The 14882-nt window shown below is 43.3% G+C and overlaps 1 protein-coding gene across 7 annotated transcripts in view; it reads left to right on the forward strand.

Annotated features, from left to right (window-relative positions):
* CARMIL2 (capping protein regulator and myosin 1 linker 2) overlaps positions 1-14882 on the forward strand; it is a 161360-nt gene that overhangs the window by 82765 nt on the left and 63713 nt on the right. For 3 of the 7 annotated variants that reach the window (XM_020811446.3, XM_020811447.3, XM_020811448.3), the window contains exons 1-6: positions 2267-2431; positions 3576-3664; positions 5314-5364; positions 5892-5951; positions 6346-6467; positions 6759-6856. In XM_020811446.3, coding sequence (XP_020667105.3) covers positions 2383-2431; positions 3576-3664; positions 5314-5364; positions 5892-5951; positions 6346-6467; positions 6759-6856 — 469 coding nt within the window. In that variant the 5' untranslated portion in view covers positions 2267-2382. Of the gene's footprint in view, positions 1-2264; positions 2432-3575; positions 3665-5313; positions 5365-5877; positions 5952-6345; positions 6468-6758; positions 6857-14882 lie in introns of those variants that run through there. The other 4 variants (XM_020811449.3, XM_078380360.1, XM_078380361.1 and 1 more) reach the window with 4 other exon arrangements.

Raw genomic sequence — 14882 nt, forward strand, 5'->3', positions numbered from 1 at the left:
GAGAGCTGGACCATAAAGAAGGCTGGTCGCTGAAACTGAATTTGAAATTCAAATGTTTTTGAATTGTGGTGCTGAAGAAGACTCTTGAGAGTCCCCTAGACTGCAAGGAGATCAAACCTATCTGTTCTGAAGGAAATCAACCCTGAGTGCTCACTGGAAGGACAGGTCCTGAAGCTGAGGCTCCAGTACTTTGGCCATCTCATGAGAAGAGAAGACTCCTTGGAAAAGACCTTGATGTTAGGAAAGTATGACAGCAAGAGGAGAAGGGGACGACAGAGGATGAGATGGCTGGACAGTGTCTGCGAAGCAACCAACATGAAATTGACAGAACTACAGGAGGCAGTGGAAGATAGGAGGGCCTGGCTTGCGAAGAGTCAGACACGACTAAACAACAATGACGCACTCTAACTGTAAGTTGAAAGCTGGAGGGTAATCAAATTGTAAAAAAGCGGAAAGTTGATTTGTTATCGTAACATGAATAGATTGGATATTGTATACTTTGTGTTTTCCTACCCCCCAACCCTTTTCCTTTCCCCCTACTTCCTTTTACTCTTTGTATTTCCCGCCTTATTCTTAGTTGATAAAAAATAAATAAAAGAAAACAACTCAGGCTTGGTAAGAGAACAGCAACATTTCAAAAAAGAATTCTTGCCAAAATTCCTCTTAAAATGTAAATTTGAAATGAACCAGAAAATTGTACCTGTTACACCCAACAACTCTGGTCCCAGTTATTACCTTATAACTTCCACATTTAACTGCATTGTGTCCTGAAAAGTAACTCTTTTTACATATACTATTTTTTAATTGCTAGTGTTCAGGAATGCATGGTCAAATGGACTTCATAACGTGTGATCCACAATCATCTGCAAAAAACAGCTTGGAAAAATTATTCTTTGCCAAACTAGCTGTGGGATTCTGGAAACTGAAAACCAAAACAAAATAAAAAACAAATGAGAAGATTGCTAACTTAGCTGGAGCACTTTTGCCAGATATGAAGTGAATCAGTTTGTTGTGACAGGTACCATTAATAAAACTATGCTCCATTGATTTGTCTTCATAGCTTCAATTTTCAAGGTAGTGTGATTTTGTTGGTCCAGTACTAATACTCTTTACTACTACAGTGGTACCTCTACTTACGGACATTTCAATTTATGGCCACTGTTCCGGAACGGTGGCCGTAAATTGAAACGTTCATAAATAGAAGCACAATTTCCCATAGGAATGCATTGAAAACCGATTAATCTGTTCTGGCTGAAGAAAAAAATACCAAAAATAAATATAAAAAATAAAACACTGCAAGCCCCTGGGGCTACCAAAAAAAACCAAAACAAAAAAGAAACATAACCCCACCAACCCAATCCCACCCTGCAAAAGCCACCCAAAACAGTTTTTTAGAAGGAGCACCTTACCTCCACCGCCTCGACCGCCACTGCCAGGAGGTCTCCCGGGCTCCAGCCACTGCTGCCAGACCAGGGCTTCTCTGCCGTCGCCGCCAGCTTTCTCCCCTGCTGCGCAGCTTCTCTGCCTCCATGGGAGGCTTTCCCGGGGCTTGCCCCAATCACCGCCTTTCTCCGCCACCATCCGCTGCCCTGGCCCGGCAGTGGATGGCGGCAGAGAAAGGTGGTGAGCAGATGGCGGCGGAGAAAGGCGGCAATTGGGGCAAGCCCCGGGAAAGCCTCCCATTGCGGCGGAGAAGCCGCGCAGTGGGGGAGAAAGGCGGTGCTTGCGGCGAACCCCAGGAAAGTCTGTGGTGGCTGTGCTGGAAACCTGGGAGGCTGGGCCTCCCTTTTCCTAACCGTTGGGACGAAAGAGCTACAAAGAAGCAGCCTCTTTGCCACCAACAGTTTGAATTTCCTGCCTTTTCCCCCTGCCTTTTTCATTCATATCTTGAAGCTCCGGCTGCAAGTAGAAGCAAAATTTTGCGGCCGGAGCTGTTCATTAGTTGGATCATTCGTAGGTAGGGACATTCGTAAGTAGAGGTTCCACTGTACTATTAGCCAGCTATAGTAAAACCAGTCAAAATGTGAGGGCTTTTCATCAGATGCACTGATGTCCTTTGATATGAACAAGACAAAAGCATGCCTACTTTCTCTGCCCAGACTCTTTTTATCAGCTGAACCAGTTTAATGATATGTTGTTTGCACTTTATATGGACCTCATCTACAAAAAAAAAAAATTCTGCATGAGCTAGTCATCTGCATTTTTGCTTTTACTTGTTGCTTTTTTCTTGGTAGCTGTCTTTCCCTTTGAGGTGGGTGGGAGACAGGAAGAGGTGATGAGGTAGGAAACGCTTGCGTGCTGCCTGAGCAAATACATGTGTGGAAACAGCTTCATTGTGCCTGTGGGTTGCAGAGGGCCCCAAGCTGCTTCTGCCTGCGTAGGATGCAGAAGATGGATGATTGTCTCAAAAATATTCCAGCAGAGCTATATGGTAAGCAAAAGACTTTGTGTCATTTGGCAGAAGCGGGGGGACCACTCCAGCCATCTCAGTTCTGAATATTGTTTCTGATAGTTGATTCTTCTAATGGAAACATTGCTGGCTTGCAATTGTCTGAACTGTTACTGACAATTGGGCTTGATATAGAAGGCCATCTGTAGGGGGGGGAGGGCAATCGAAAGAACTTGAAATGTCCAATAATTTCAGTTTAATTAATGGGATAGATGTCTTACAGCCATTTCTCCTGGGGTCATCAGGACTAGCAAAATTAAGTTAGGAGGCAAATTAAGGTCACTGCTCAGAACCAAAAAATTAATGGTATTTGTGACGTGTTACATTTATTTCTATTTAAACTAACTGGTTTAACTCAGAATTCCACAGAAAGCTCAAAAGGACTAAGAAAGAGTTTGAAATTCCTGAGCTAGACAAGGAGCGTGCTTACTGTTGTGAAACCTCACCACATGTAGTAGTTTAATGAAAATTGTTCCAGTGGACCAGTTCCCTTTGAAACAGAAAAAATTAGGCAAAGTTATCAGGAAAGTATAATTTTCAGCATATTTTAAATATAAAAGGTCTAGAATCTCTTGTTAATGGAGAATGTAACATGACAGAATGTACAGACAAAATTGGCAGACCTGTTTGTTCAAACAAAAACAAAAAACACCATTAAAAAAAATTGAACAGCTGGTTATGTCTTCGTATTTTATGCTTATTAAAAACATTAATAGCACCTGAGGTTGGGGAAAAGGCTAATAATTGTCAGAACCGCAACAATTGTGCTACTACTGATTGGCAAATGTTTTAATTCACAGACCCTAAAGTTCAATAGTTAATTTTCTTGTTCATTCTGTGGTTTTATTCATTAAAATATTATATAGTATATAGCATCTAATGGAATTCTCATAATTTGCCACCCACCATGACAAAACTTTGTTGCTTTCCCCAGTTTTATTCAAACGTTTTGTGAGAGTAACTGTTCACTTTGCTCACATGATCTACCATTTTGCCTGCCTCTTTCTGCAAATGACTGCTCACCACAAATTTGTTTAAATATTCCTGAAGGGCTTTTCAAAATGAATAGCTGCTGCCAGTCTACTATCACAGACCACCCACTCATGCTGTGTTACTGCGTTTTCAGATACCATAACGAACTTGCTTGTAACAGAGGAATTCATCTTGCTGAATGCTTACTTCCAGGCCAAATCTAAAACTGAAGATATTATCCTGGTATGTAATGATAGCTGAGATCCAGCACTCGATCTGTATGAACATCTGATGTTTCACAAATTCTTTGCATACCAACTACCTTGTTTCCAAGATCACAGGAACAAATGTTGCTGTGCGTTCTGGGATTGATTCATCTTTATTTCTACAGCTTGAAATAACATTTTGCTTGTTTCTACAAATTTTCTATACATTTTCAATGTTGTCTCTTTTGAGACAATGTGGTTCCTGGACTTCCGAGTGCTTGGCACATATACAGCAGCTAGAACCACCGCTTGTCCTAATTTTGATTTCCTTTTCAAGTACACAGTAACACTCAGAGCTTTCCCTGTGTCCTTTTTCACTGCCATTTCCTTCTGTCAGGAGGCATGCTCAGATCATTTACTGAAACCTACTATGGCATGGCATGCCTTTTTAATTGCGCTGCTACCAGCATTTCAAAAGGTCAAAACAAGAGATAAAAAAATTAGCATAGAGCTAGCACAGCTATCACTGCACTGCAGGAGCACACCAATATTTTAATTACCCTGTTTCCCCCAAAATAAGGCCTAACCTGAAAATAAGCCCTAGTGTGATTTTTTCAGGATCCTGGTACTATAAATCCTACCCCAAAAGTAAGCCCTAGCTAAGTGAAACCATTGTGCAGCAACCAGAAGATGACGACATGACTGTATTTGAATAAATGTAGATTGTTGTACATGAAAAAAATAAAACATCCCCTGAAAATAAGCCCTACTGTGTTTTTTGGAGCAAAAAATAATATAAGACCCTGTCTTATTTTCAGGGAAAATACGGTAGCAATTTAAATACTACTTTTGAAATGTCTAAACATTGTTAAATGTTCTCTGTAGCCAACATAGTTTTACATGTGTCTTTTGAAAGGAACAATCCATTCCCCCTCCCCCCAAATTCAAATTTGGCTGTGTTCTGGAAGTTTTTCTTCCTAACGTTTTGCCAGTCCCTATGGCCAGCATCCTTAAGAGGACAGGAGCTAGAATTCTGTCTGTGTAGGTTTAAGACCCTCCAAGGTACTCATGCAGTATGCATGATTTTTCACCCCACTATGTTATGGTAACAAGGCTATGAGGATCTACTTCACATATGAAATTGGTGAGGAAAAAGGGGCACACAATAAACTGTTGCTAAAAACCCCTGACCTGTGCTTTACTGCCAATTTGTGGTTTCAGTGGATCGAATGGTGAAACGGAAAACTTGCCAAACTTAGCAAGGGAATCTAAATGAAGGGTAAACCTATAGCTTCTTTTTCTTTGTGAGGAAGAGTAATATTAATATACAGTGACATGACTGTCTTATCAAATGTTCATATGATGAGCAGAACAGGAGGAAAGGGAAGAGGAACAACAAAATTAGGTGGATATTGGAAGAAGTAGCTGTGTGGGCAAGCATCTTTCGAAGTCCAAACAAAACAAAATAACAAAAGTGGCATTTTAAGCTATTTTGTTTCCATATGAAGTGGATGTGTCTACAAAACCACTAAAATGAGTCACAAGTCTTTGTTGGTTTTTTGGGGGGGGGTTGCCTGATATAAGGTGAATATTCTATATTATTCCCAAATTTAGGAATCATATATTATTTGGGAATCATGTCGTACATATGACGGCCTCAGCTAAAGATTTTGTCCCTTTGTGCAGATATTGATGCCTTGGAGAGCATTGGTGGTTCCAAAAAAGCTCCCATTCAAGGTAAGTTCTGTCCGTGGGCTTTTTTCAAGTATCATAAGAACGTGGGGCACTCCTGAAAGAGTGTGGGGATTCTCATATTTCATATTCTGTCTTGCATAATGCCTGAAATATTTCCAAGGGTGGTGTAATCTGTGGCGCTGTGGGCTAAACCGCAGAAACCTCTGTGCTGCAGGGTCAGAAGACCAAGCAGTCATAAGATCGAATCCACACAACGGAGTGAGTTCCCATCGCTTGTCCCAGCTCCCGCCAACCTAGTGGTTCGAAAGCATGCAAATGCAAGTAGATAAATAGGGACCACTTCGGTGGGAAGGTAACAGCGTTCCATGTCTAAGTCGCACTGGCCATGTGACCACAGAAGATTGTCTTTGGACAAACACTGGCTCTATGGCTTGGAAACGGGGATGAGCACCGCCCCCTAGAGTCGAACACAACTGGACAAAAATTGTCACGGGGAACCTTTACCTTTTACCTGATAACGATGCTAAATCATGGAAAGCCAATTAATTTCTGCAGGTTTCCATTTGCAGGTACAGGAGAGCTTCAGCTTCCTAGCAGTGCATTTGATCAAAGTGGGAAAAGCAAACCAGGTGATAATTCTTAACTTTTTCTTAAACTTGGAAGGAAACTGTGTAATCAGTTTTATAATAATTTTGCTGCACTTTTCATCAAACACAATTTTTTTTACTTTCCCTCCCCCGTTTTTAATATTACTTTTTTATTTCTTTTTCTGCATAAACTCTCTTTCCTTCTCTGTCTCCTGTCTAAATTGCATAATAAAATAAGGCCTAAATGTGTATATTAAACTTGTATACTTCACAAGGCACATAGAGCTTTATCATCAATATTAAAGCACTACAGTCCCTCGCTGTATTCTGGGGGAATAATTAACCTACTCATGGGCAGCATTGTGGTTTCTGTTTTATTATCTCAGGCTAGGAAGGGATACCAGATACCATATATCTCCCTCCTTCTTTTCTTCAGATTGTCATAGAAACAGATGAGTCTTCTTTTCAATTTGAGTTCTCATCATTGGATGAATTGGAGCATATGGTAATCCACGTGGTCACGTCACTTAAAAGGCTCTTCCCAGATTCTTTCCCTGGGTAAGGAAGTTTAATAATCCAGATATCAATCTTTTAAACTAGATATAAACCTTGTACACTTTTGGACTAAACTGCAGTGTTTTGTTTGGTATGCCACAGTAACCACAACTGGAACTTTCTTCGTAATTAACCAAAATGACTACAAATCTGATTAGACTAAAGACTAAATTAGATAATTTTTATGTTAATGTTATCTCTATGTTAAAGAGGAAGAGGCCATATTGTAAAGATAAAAACACAAAAGTGATGCTGATCGGATTTTTTTAATTCAATTTTTTTTTTATGTGAAAGAAATCTACTCCAGCATGCCTCTCTTAGCTTGCTTGCGAAAATTCAAAGAGCAACGGATTCCTTGGAGGAGCTACTGAAGGAAAAGCAAGGCCCATGCGGTAATACATATGCAAATTTAATAAAGATGGATAATTATTGATCCAAACTGCATTTGGAGAAAAATTAACTAGCTGTAAAATTTCATATTTCTTCCATGTCTAACATTTCCATATCTCAGTCCTGCAAATCTAGGCAGCCTAATCTGCAGTTCTTAATAGTCCCTTCATAGCTGATTTTTCCTACCAATACAGTGGGGTCTTGACTTAAGAACAGCTTGAGTTAAGAACATTTTGACTTAAGAACCACTCTCATAGGAAAATATTGACTTGACTTACATACTTAAATTTGAGTTAAGAACTGAAAAAAACCACGTGGGAGGCAGGGAAAGTGCAAAATTTGAACTTTCAGTTAACTGTTGGCCAGTGAAAAGGGTGCCTGTCTGCTTCCTCACTCCTCCCAGCGTTTAGAGAGTGGATTGGGAGGCAGTCTTCAGACCGCCTGGTACTGTACTGCCTGGACTGTATTTTCCCTGCCTTCCCTGAACCTTTCTTGACCTAAGAAAAAAAGAAACAAAATATCCCCTTCTAGTGGTCGAAGGCAGAATAGCAGCTTCCCATTAGTTTCTATGGACGGAAAAGAGCAGATACGGATCAAATGGTTTTCAATGCATTCCTATGGGAAATGCAGATTTGACCTGAGAACATTTTGACTTGAGAACCACCTTCCAATACGGATTAAGTTCTCAAGTCAAGACCCCACTGTATGTAGTTTCAGTTTCAGTTTCAGAACCTTTTTTGACATACAGTACAAGAGAGTAAGATATGGTAAAAAGTTAAAAAGCATATATGCCATGGGATACCCAGATGATATCATTAGGGGTCAATGGCATGTGACAGCATAATGCAATGCCTGTGCATGATGGAATGGATATATCTGGCTGTTGTCTGGGTAAGTTCCTTATTAGTGCCACTCAGCAGGTGCCGGATTTTATCCGGGTTGCCCCAGCCAAAGTGAGAGTAAAGGAAGGGGCTCACATATTGCAGGCGGATATCCTGATACCACATACAGTACAACAACATGTGCTGCAATGATTCAAACGCTCCCTAGCCACACAGGCACATTCTCTGCTCTGTGGGTAATCCCCTAAATCTGCCCTGAACCAAGTTAGTACAACATTGCATCTTGCAAGGGTGAAAATCGAGCAGTCTTGGGGATGATCTAAACTATAAAGATAATTTGGTCTCCTGACATGGGAGGGGGGAAACTGGAGGTATGTTGTTGTTGTTCAGTCGTTAAGTCATGTCCAACTCTTCATGATCCCATGGACCAGAGCACACCAGGCCCTCCTGTCTTTCACTGCCTGGGTCAAATTCATTCTGGTAGCTTCAATGACACTGTCCAACCATCTCATCCTCTATTGTCCCCTTCTCCAATTGCCTTCACACTTTCCCAACATCAGAGTCTTTTCCAGGAAGTCTTCTCTTCTCATGAGATGGCCAAAGTACTGGAGCCTCAGCTTCAGGATCTGTCCTTCCAGTGAGCACTCAGGGTTGATTTCCTTCACAACAGATAGGTTTGATCTCCTTGCAGTCTAGGGGACTCTCAAGAGTCTTCTTCAGCACCACAATTCAAAAGCATTTGAATTTCAAATTCAGTTTCAGCGACCAGCCTTCTTTATGGTCCAGCTCTCACTTCCATACATCGCTACTGGAAAAACCATAGCTTTGACAATGTGGACCTTTGTCAGCAAGGTGATGTCTGCTTTTTAAGATGCTGTCTATGTTTGTCATCACTTTCCTCTCAAGAAGCAGGCGTCTTTTAATTTTGTGGCTGCTGTCACCATCTGCAGTGATCATGGAGCCCAAGAAAGTAAAATCTCCACATCTGCCTCCATATCTTCCCCTTCTATTTTCCAGGAGGTGATGGAACCAGTGGCCATGATCTTAGTCTTTTTGATGTTGAGTTTCAGACCATTTTTTGCGCTCTCCTCTTCCTCATTAAGAGGTTCTTAAATTCCTCCTCACTTTCTGCCATCAGGGTGGTATCATCTGCATACCTGAGGTTGTTGATATTTCTTCCGCCAATCTTAATTCCAGTTTGGGATTCCTCCAGTCCGGCCTTTTGCATGATGTATTCTTCATGTAAGGGAAATAAGCAGGGAGATAATATACAGCCTTGTCCGACTCCTTTCCCAATTTTGAACCAATCAGTTGTTCCATATCCAGTTCTAACTGTTGCTTCCTGTCTCACATATAGATTTCTCAGGAGATAGATAAGGTGGACAGGCACTCCCATTTCTTCAAGAACTCGCCATAGTTTGCTGTGGTCCACACAGTCAAAGCCTTTTGCATAGTCAATGAAGCAGAAGTAGATGTTTTTCTGGAACTCTCTGGCTTTCTCCATAATCCAGTGCATGTTAGCAATTTGGTCTCTGGTTCCTCTGCCCCTTCGAAATCCAGCTTGTACTTCTGGGAATTCTCGCTCCACATACTGCTGAAGCCTACCTTGGAGGATTTTGAGCATAACCTTGCTAGCGTGTGAAATGAGTTGGAGCATTCTTTGGCACTGCTCTTCTTTGGGATTGGGATGTAGACTGATCTTTTCCAATCCTCTGGCCACTGCTGAGTTTTCCAAACCTGCTGGCATATTTAGTGTAGCACCTTAACAGCATTCTCTTTTTTAAAAAGTAGTTCAACTGGAATGCCATCACTTCCACTGGCCTTGTTGTTAGCCATGCTTTGACCCACTTTTGGCCCACTTAGAAGGGGACTTCTGCTTTGACTTAGAAGTGGAGCTGGAAGTATAGCGGAGAGCAAATCTTTAGTGCAGTACCATGCAGCGTTTACCCATTAATATCCAAGACTTTATTTTTGATTATGAGGAATACCTGGGATTGAGCCCAACAGATCTGGTGACAACTCAAGAGTCTTGATTTATTTTATTTTATTTTATTTATGACTAGGGCCAGACCCTTTGGAAATAGAGTAGTGCTTGAAACATGACCTGGTTTTGAGTTTTATGGACTGGAGTTTGCAGCTGCCATCAGATGTAAAGATAAAAGACCAATATGGCCAAGGCCCCTACATATTGGCTTATCAGACCAATATGTAGAAATGACCTTGATACCATTTGTAAACTATGAGAGTTTACAAATGCCTTTAACCTAAGTTAAAGGCAATTTATGTAGATAACACTGTTGGCATGGAAGAGTCTAGTTGGATCATTTAAGATTAGCCAATCTTAAATGAAGATATGGAAGATATGGAGGCAATGACAGATTTTACTTTCTTGGGCTCCATGATCACTGCAGATGGAGACAGCAGCCACAAAATTAAAAGACACCTGCTTCTTGGGAGGAAAGCGATGACAAACCTTGACAGCATCTTAAAAAGCAGAGACATCACCTTGCCAACAAAAGTACGAATAGTCAAAGCTATGGTTTTTCCTGTCGTGACGTATGGAAGGGAGAGCTGGATCATAAAGAAAGCTGACTGCTGAAGAATTGATGCTTTTGAATTGTAGTGCTGGAGGAGGCTCTTGAGAGTCCCCTGGACTGCAAGGAGAACAAACCTATTAATTCTAAAGGAAATCAACCCTGAGTGCTCACTGGAAGGACAGATCCTGAAGCTGAGGCTCCTGTACTTTGGTCATTTCATGAGAAGAGAAGACTCCTTGCATGTTAGGAAAGTATGACGGCAAGAGGAGAAGGGTGTTACATACAGCACTGATGTTACCTGTCTGTCATGGGTTTGGAGGGAAAGTTCCATCCTATGGGGAGTGGAAGGCGGGACATCAGGAGGAGGGGCTGTACTGTATATAAATGTGAAGCCTGTGTGGTGGAGGGAGACGCTGGGATGTGAAGAAGCAGCAGCTGGGAAGAAGAAGCTGGTGTGGGAGTCTGTGTGTCAGACAGGGTACTACTGTGTGTCAGAGTACCAACCTGATAGGTTCAGGTGTCTGTTGGTTAGCCAGAACTGATAGGTTCAGGGTCTGTGCTTCAAGTTAAGGGTTCTGTGTGAACCAAACTGTATGCATGTATGAATGAGACTAAGCCACGTTACTATATCTTATTCACCTGATTATTTTATTTTCCCTGTGTGGTGTTTTAAATAAACCTTATTCTTTTATTTGTTAAAAATCCATCCCTGGTCTGTGTGACTTCTTATAGGGAATGGTTGGTGGCAGCTTAGTTAACGTGTGGCAGATCCCAGTAGGTCTGGGTTTGTCACATTGATTGGTGTCCAGCGTGTGGGATACGACTGGTCCAGTTGTCCAGTGGTACAGCAAAGCCTTGGCAAGTGTGCCCAGAGCAAGGGGGGTCTAGTCAGGGACAATCTGAGGCGCGTAGGTAATCTTCTAGGTGTACCTCAGGGGGAGGTGCGCTAGTGGAAGAACGTGCCAACTGGGGAGACTAGATTAGGGTGCTCTAAGGCAGCCTGTTTTTGGCGGGAAAAAAGCTGAGGCAAAACTGTGAAATAGAAGTGAGCTAGCTTGCCTGCTGAGAGGCCTAGCAGAGGGGGGTAGACTCTGGCTCGCAACTGTTGCAAGTTACAGTAGTGCTGAAGAACAGCAGTAATCTATAGAAAGCTGGTTCTGAGGCAAAAGAGAGAGAGAGAAAAAAAAAGTGGTCGCTTTATTTTGAGGCTTGACTTTTTAAAGCAGCTTGTTCTGAGGGGGGATTATGCCCTTGACTCGAAGCCAAGTGGCAGAAATGGGTGAAGTGAAAGACCCCCAGGTTGACCAAGGTTCTGAGGATGAATTTGGCTCAGTGCAGGGTGACAGCACAGGAGAGCAGAACCCAGAACTCAGAAAAATACTCCTAGCCCAACAGCATGAACTGAGGGTGAGGGAAATGGAGGAAAGATTAGAGAGAGAGAAAATGGCGTTTGAATTAGAGAGAGAGAGAGAGAGAATGGAGAGAGAAGAAAGAATGGAGAGAGAGAAAATTGCTCTGGAAAAAGAAAGGATGGCGTTTGAATTAAGAAAACTGGAACTGATGAACCAGAACAATAATAACAATAGGGATTCTGAGGGAGGCCAATTGTCTAAGGCTGACCTGAAGAAATTCCCTGTGTACCACAAGGGAGATTGTCCTGAGGTGTTCTTTTCCCTAGTGGAAAGAGCGTTTGTGGACTTCTCAGTGAGGGAAACTGAGAAGATGACCATCATGCGATCTTTAATCAGTGGTAGCCTGGCTGAGGTCTATGCCGAGATGCCTGAGGAACTGATGAAAGATTTTGCAGAGTTTAAAAAACTGGTGTTTGCAAGACATGGGATAAATGCGGAACAGTTGAGACAAAGATTTAGGTCAATCACCAAAAAGCCAGAGCAGACTTTTACCCAAGTGGGGGCCCAATTGGTGAGGCTGCTTGAGAAATGGCTATCTCAGGAGGGGACAGAGACCTTTCAACAGCTTAAAGATTTGATAGCGCTGGAACAGTTCTATTCAGTCCTGCATGGGGAATTGAAATTCCAGGTGAGGGAAAGGAAACCAAAATCTGTGGTAGAAGCCGCCGAGATCGCAGATTTTATTTCGCAAATAAGAAAGCCCTTGGGTGAGGGGAAATCTGTAGGTAAACCCAAAGAAACCTACAGCAAGTACTCTCAGGGACCAGGGAAAAGCCAGCAAGGGGGAGGGGCCCATGGTGAAGGGAAGCCCTCAGACATGAAACCAAGACCTCAGATTTTGGAGGGAAAACCAAAACAAGATGAGAGAGAATCAAAATACACCAGAAAATGTTATTTCTGTCAGGGAAAGGGCCATCTAATCTCAGAGTGTGAGAAATTAAGGCAGCTAAAAGGAATGGTGCCTCAGGATTCTAGTGGGACCAAGCCAAAAGCTGTGTTCTGTGTCCAGAAAGAGCAAGGCTCATTGTCACTGAGGGAGCCTGTTGCCATGGCTACTCAATCTGGAACAGCTACATCTGCTGATCAGGCTGAGGAAAATGGTCCTCTTGTAGAGGTCAGGCGCTGCCTGCTGGTGAGAACAGATTCTCAGTTGTTTGAGACAGCAGGGGTGGACGTAGGAATACTTGACCGTCAGTATCGGGGGCTGCGGGACACTTGTTCCCAGGTGACCCTGTGCCATCCAGATATTATTCCCAGGGAGTATGTAATCCCAAATGAGAGCATGAAGGTGGCAGGGATTGAGGGGCAGGTGATCTCTCTGCCAGTCGCGGAGGTACCTGTCAACTTTCAAGGCTGGAGGGGAGTTTGGCGGCTAGCGATTTCATCGACTCTGCCAGCAGCCGTGCTCGTGGGAAATGACCTGGCTGAACATGTGAAAAGGGTGCTAGTGATTACACGTTCACAAGCCACCACGGGGACAGTTCAGGGGGGTAATGATGAGCCAGAGACGGAAGCAGGTGGGGGAAGTTCAGAAGCTGTGGTGGAAACCTTAACCACAGACAGCAGATTTGGACAGGAGCAAAAGGCAGACGCCACTCTCCAAAAGTGTTTTGAACAGGTGACTGACGCCCAGCTAACACCTGAAACCCCAGTGAGATTTCTGGAGAAAAAGGGGATTTTGTATAGAGAGACCCTGAGGAATATCTCAAAAGGGGGAGATGGGATCAGAAGTCAGCTGGTGGTACCTGAAAAGTATCACCCCATGATCTTACAAAGGGGGCACTCTGACATGTTTGCTGCACACTTAGGGGTGAACAAAACACAGCAGAGAATCACACAGAATTTTTACTGGCCTGACATAGGGAAGCAGATCAGGGAGTTCTGTAAACAATGTGATGTGTGTCAAAGGCAGGGGAATAGCCGCGACAGGACCAAAGCAAAGTTGTGCCCTTTGCCTGTGATTGACACTCCGTTCAAATGCATAGGGGTGGATATTGTGGGACCTTTGCCCAAGGCCACAAAGAGGGGGAACAGGTTCATTCTCACCATTGTGGACCATGCCACGAGGTACCCTGAAGCCATACCCTTGACTAACATTGAAACTAACACAGTGGCAGATGCCTTGGTGGGGTATATGTCCAGGATGGGATTTGCCTCAGAAATAATCACAGATTTGGGCGCATCGTTCACATCAAAGCTCATGAAACGGTTATGGCAAATCTGTGGAATTAAGCACAAGGAAACCACTGCTTATCATCCTGAAAGTAATGGGTTAACTGAGAAGTTCAATGGGACTCTAATGCGCATGATTAGGGCTTACTTGGCAGAGAATCCAAACAATTGGGACCAGAAGCTGCAATCCCTTTTGTTTGCTTATCGATCAGTGCCACAAGCCAGTACCGGGTTCAGTCCATTTGAACTTTTATTTGGGAGAAGGGTGAAAGGGCCCCTTGATTTGATCAAACAAAATTGGGAGCAGATCACCCAGGATGACCCACAAAACGTTGTGACATACATAGACTCTTTAAGGAAAGACCTAAAGAGAAACCTAGAGCTAGCAGCAGAGACCCTGCAAGCTCAAAAGGTCAGAAAGAAAGTTTGGGATGACCAGGAAGCCAGGGAGAGGCACTTTGACCCAGGGGAGGAAGTGCTTTGGCCCAGGCCCTGCAAAGAAAACAAACTGCAGCTGGGTAGCCCAGAAAGAAAATATTTGGGTCACATGGTAGGGGGAGGAGTGATAAAACCCCTAGAGGCCAAAATAGAAGCAGTTCGTGATTGGCCTAGACCCAACACCAAGAAAAAGGTCAAATCATTTCTTGGGTTGGTGGGCTACTACAGAAAGTTCATCCCGAGGTTTAGCGAGATTGCGGCTCCACTGACCGATCTGACGAGGAAGAAGACTGATGACAGCATCCCGTGGACCAGCGACTGTGAGGAGGCGTTCCAGAGGTTGAAGCAGGCGCTCATCAACTATCCAGTGCTGCGGGCTCCAGACTTCGACCGGGAGTTCATCATCTACACCGATGCGTCTAACAGCGGGGTAGGAGCAGTTCTGTGCCAGGAGGATGAGAATGGTGACCAGCATCCAGTGTCCTACCTGAGTAGGAAACTTCAAAAAGGTGAGAGACATTTGGCAACCGTGGAGAAGGAGTGTTTGGCCATAGTCTACGCGATCCAGAAGGCCAAGCCTTACATCTGGGGAAGACATTTTGTTCTGTGCACTGACCATTCACCACT

This window comes from Pogona vitticeps, chromosome 10, assembly GCF_051106095.1.
Source record: "Pogona vitticeps strain Pit_001003342236 chromosome 10, PviZW2.1, whole genome shotgun sequence".
NCBI lineage: Eukaryota > Metazoa > Chordata > Lepidosauria > Squamata > Agamidae > Pogona > Pogona vitticeps.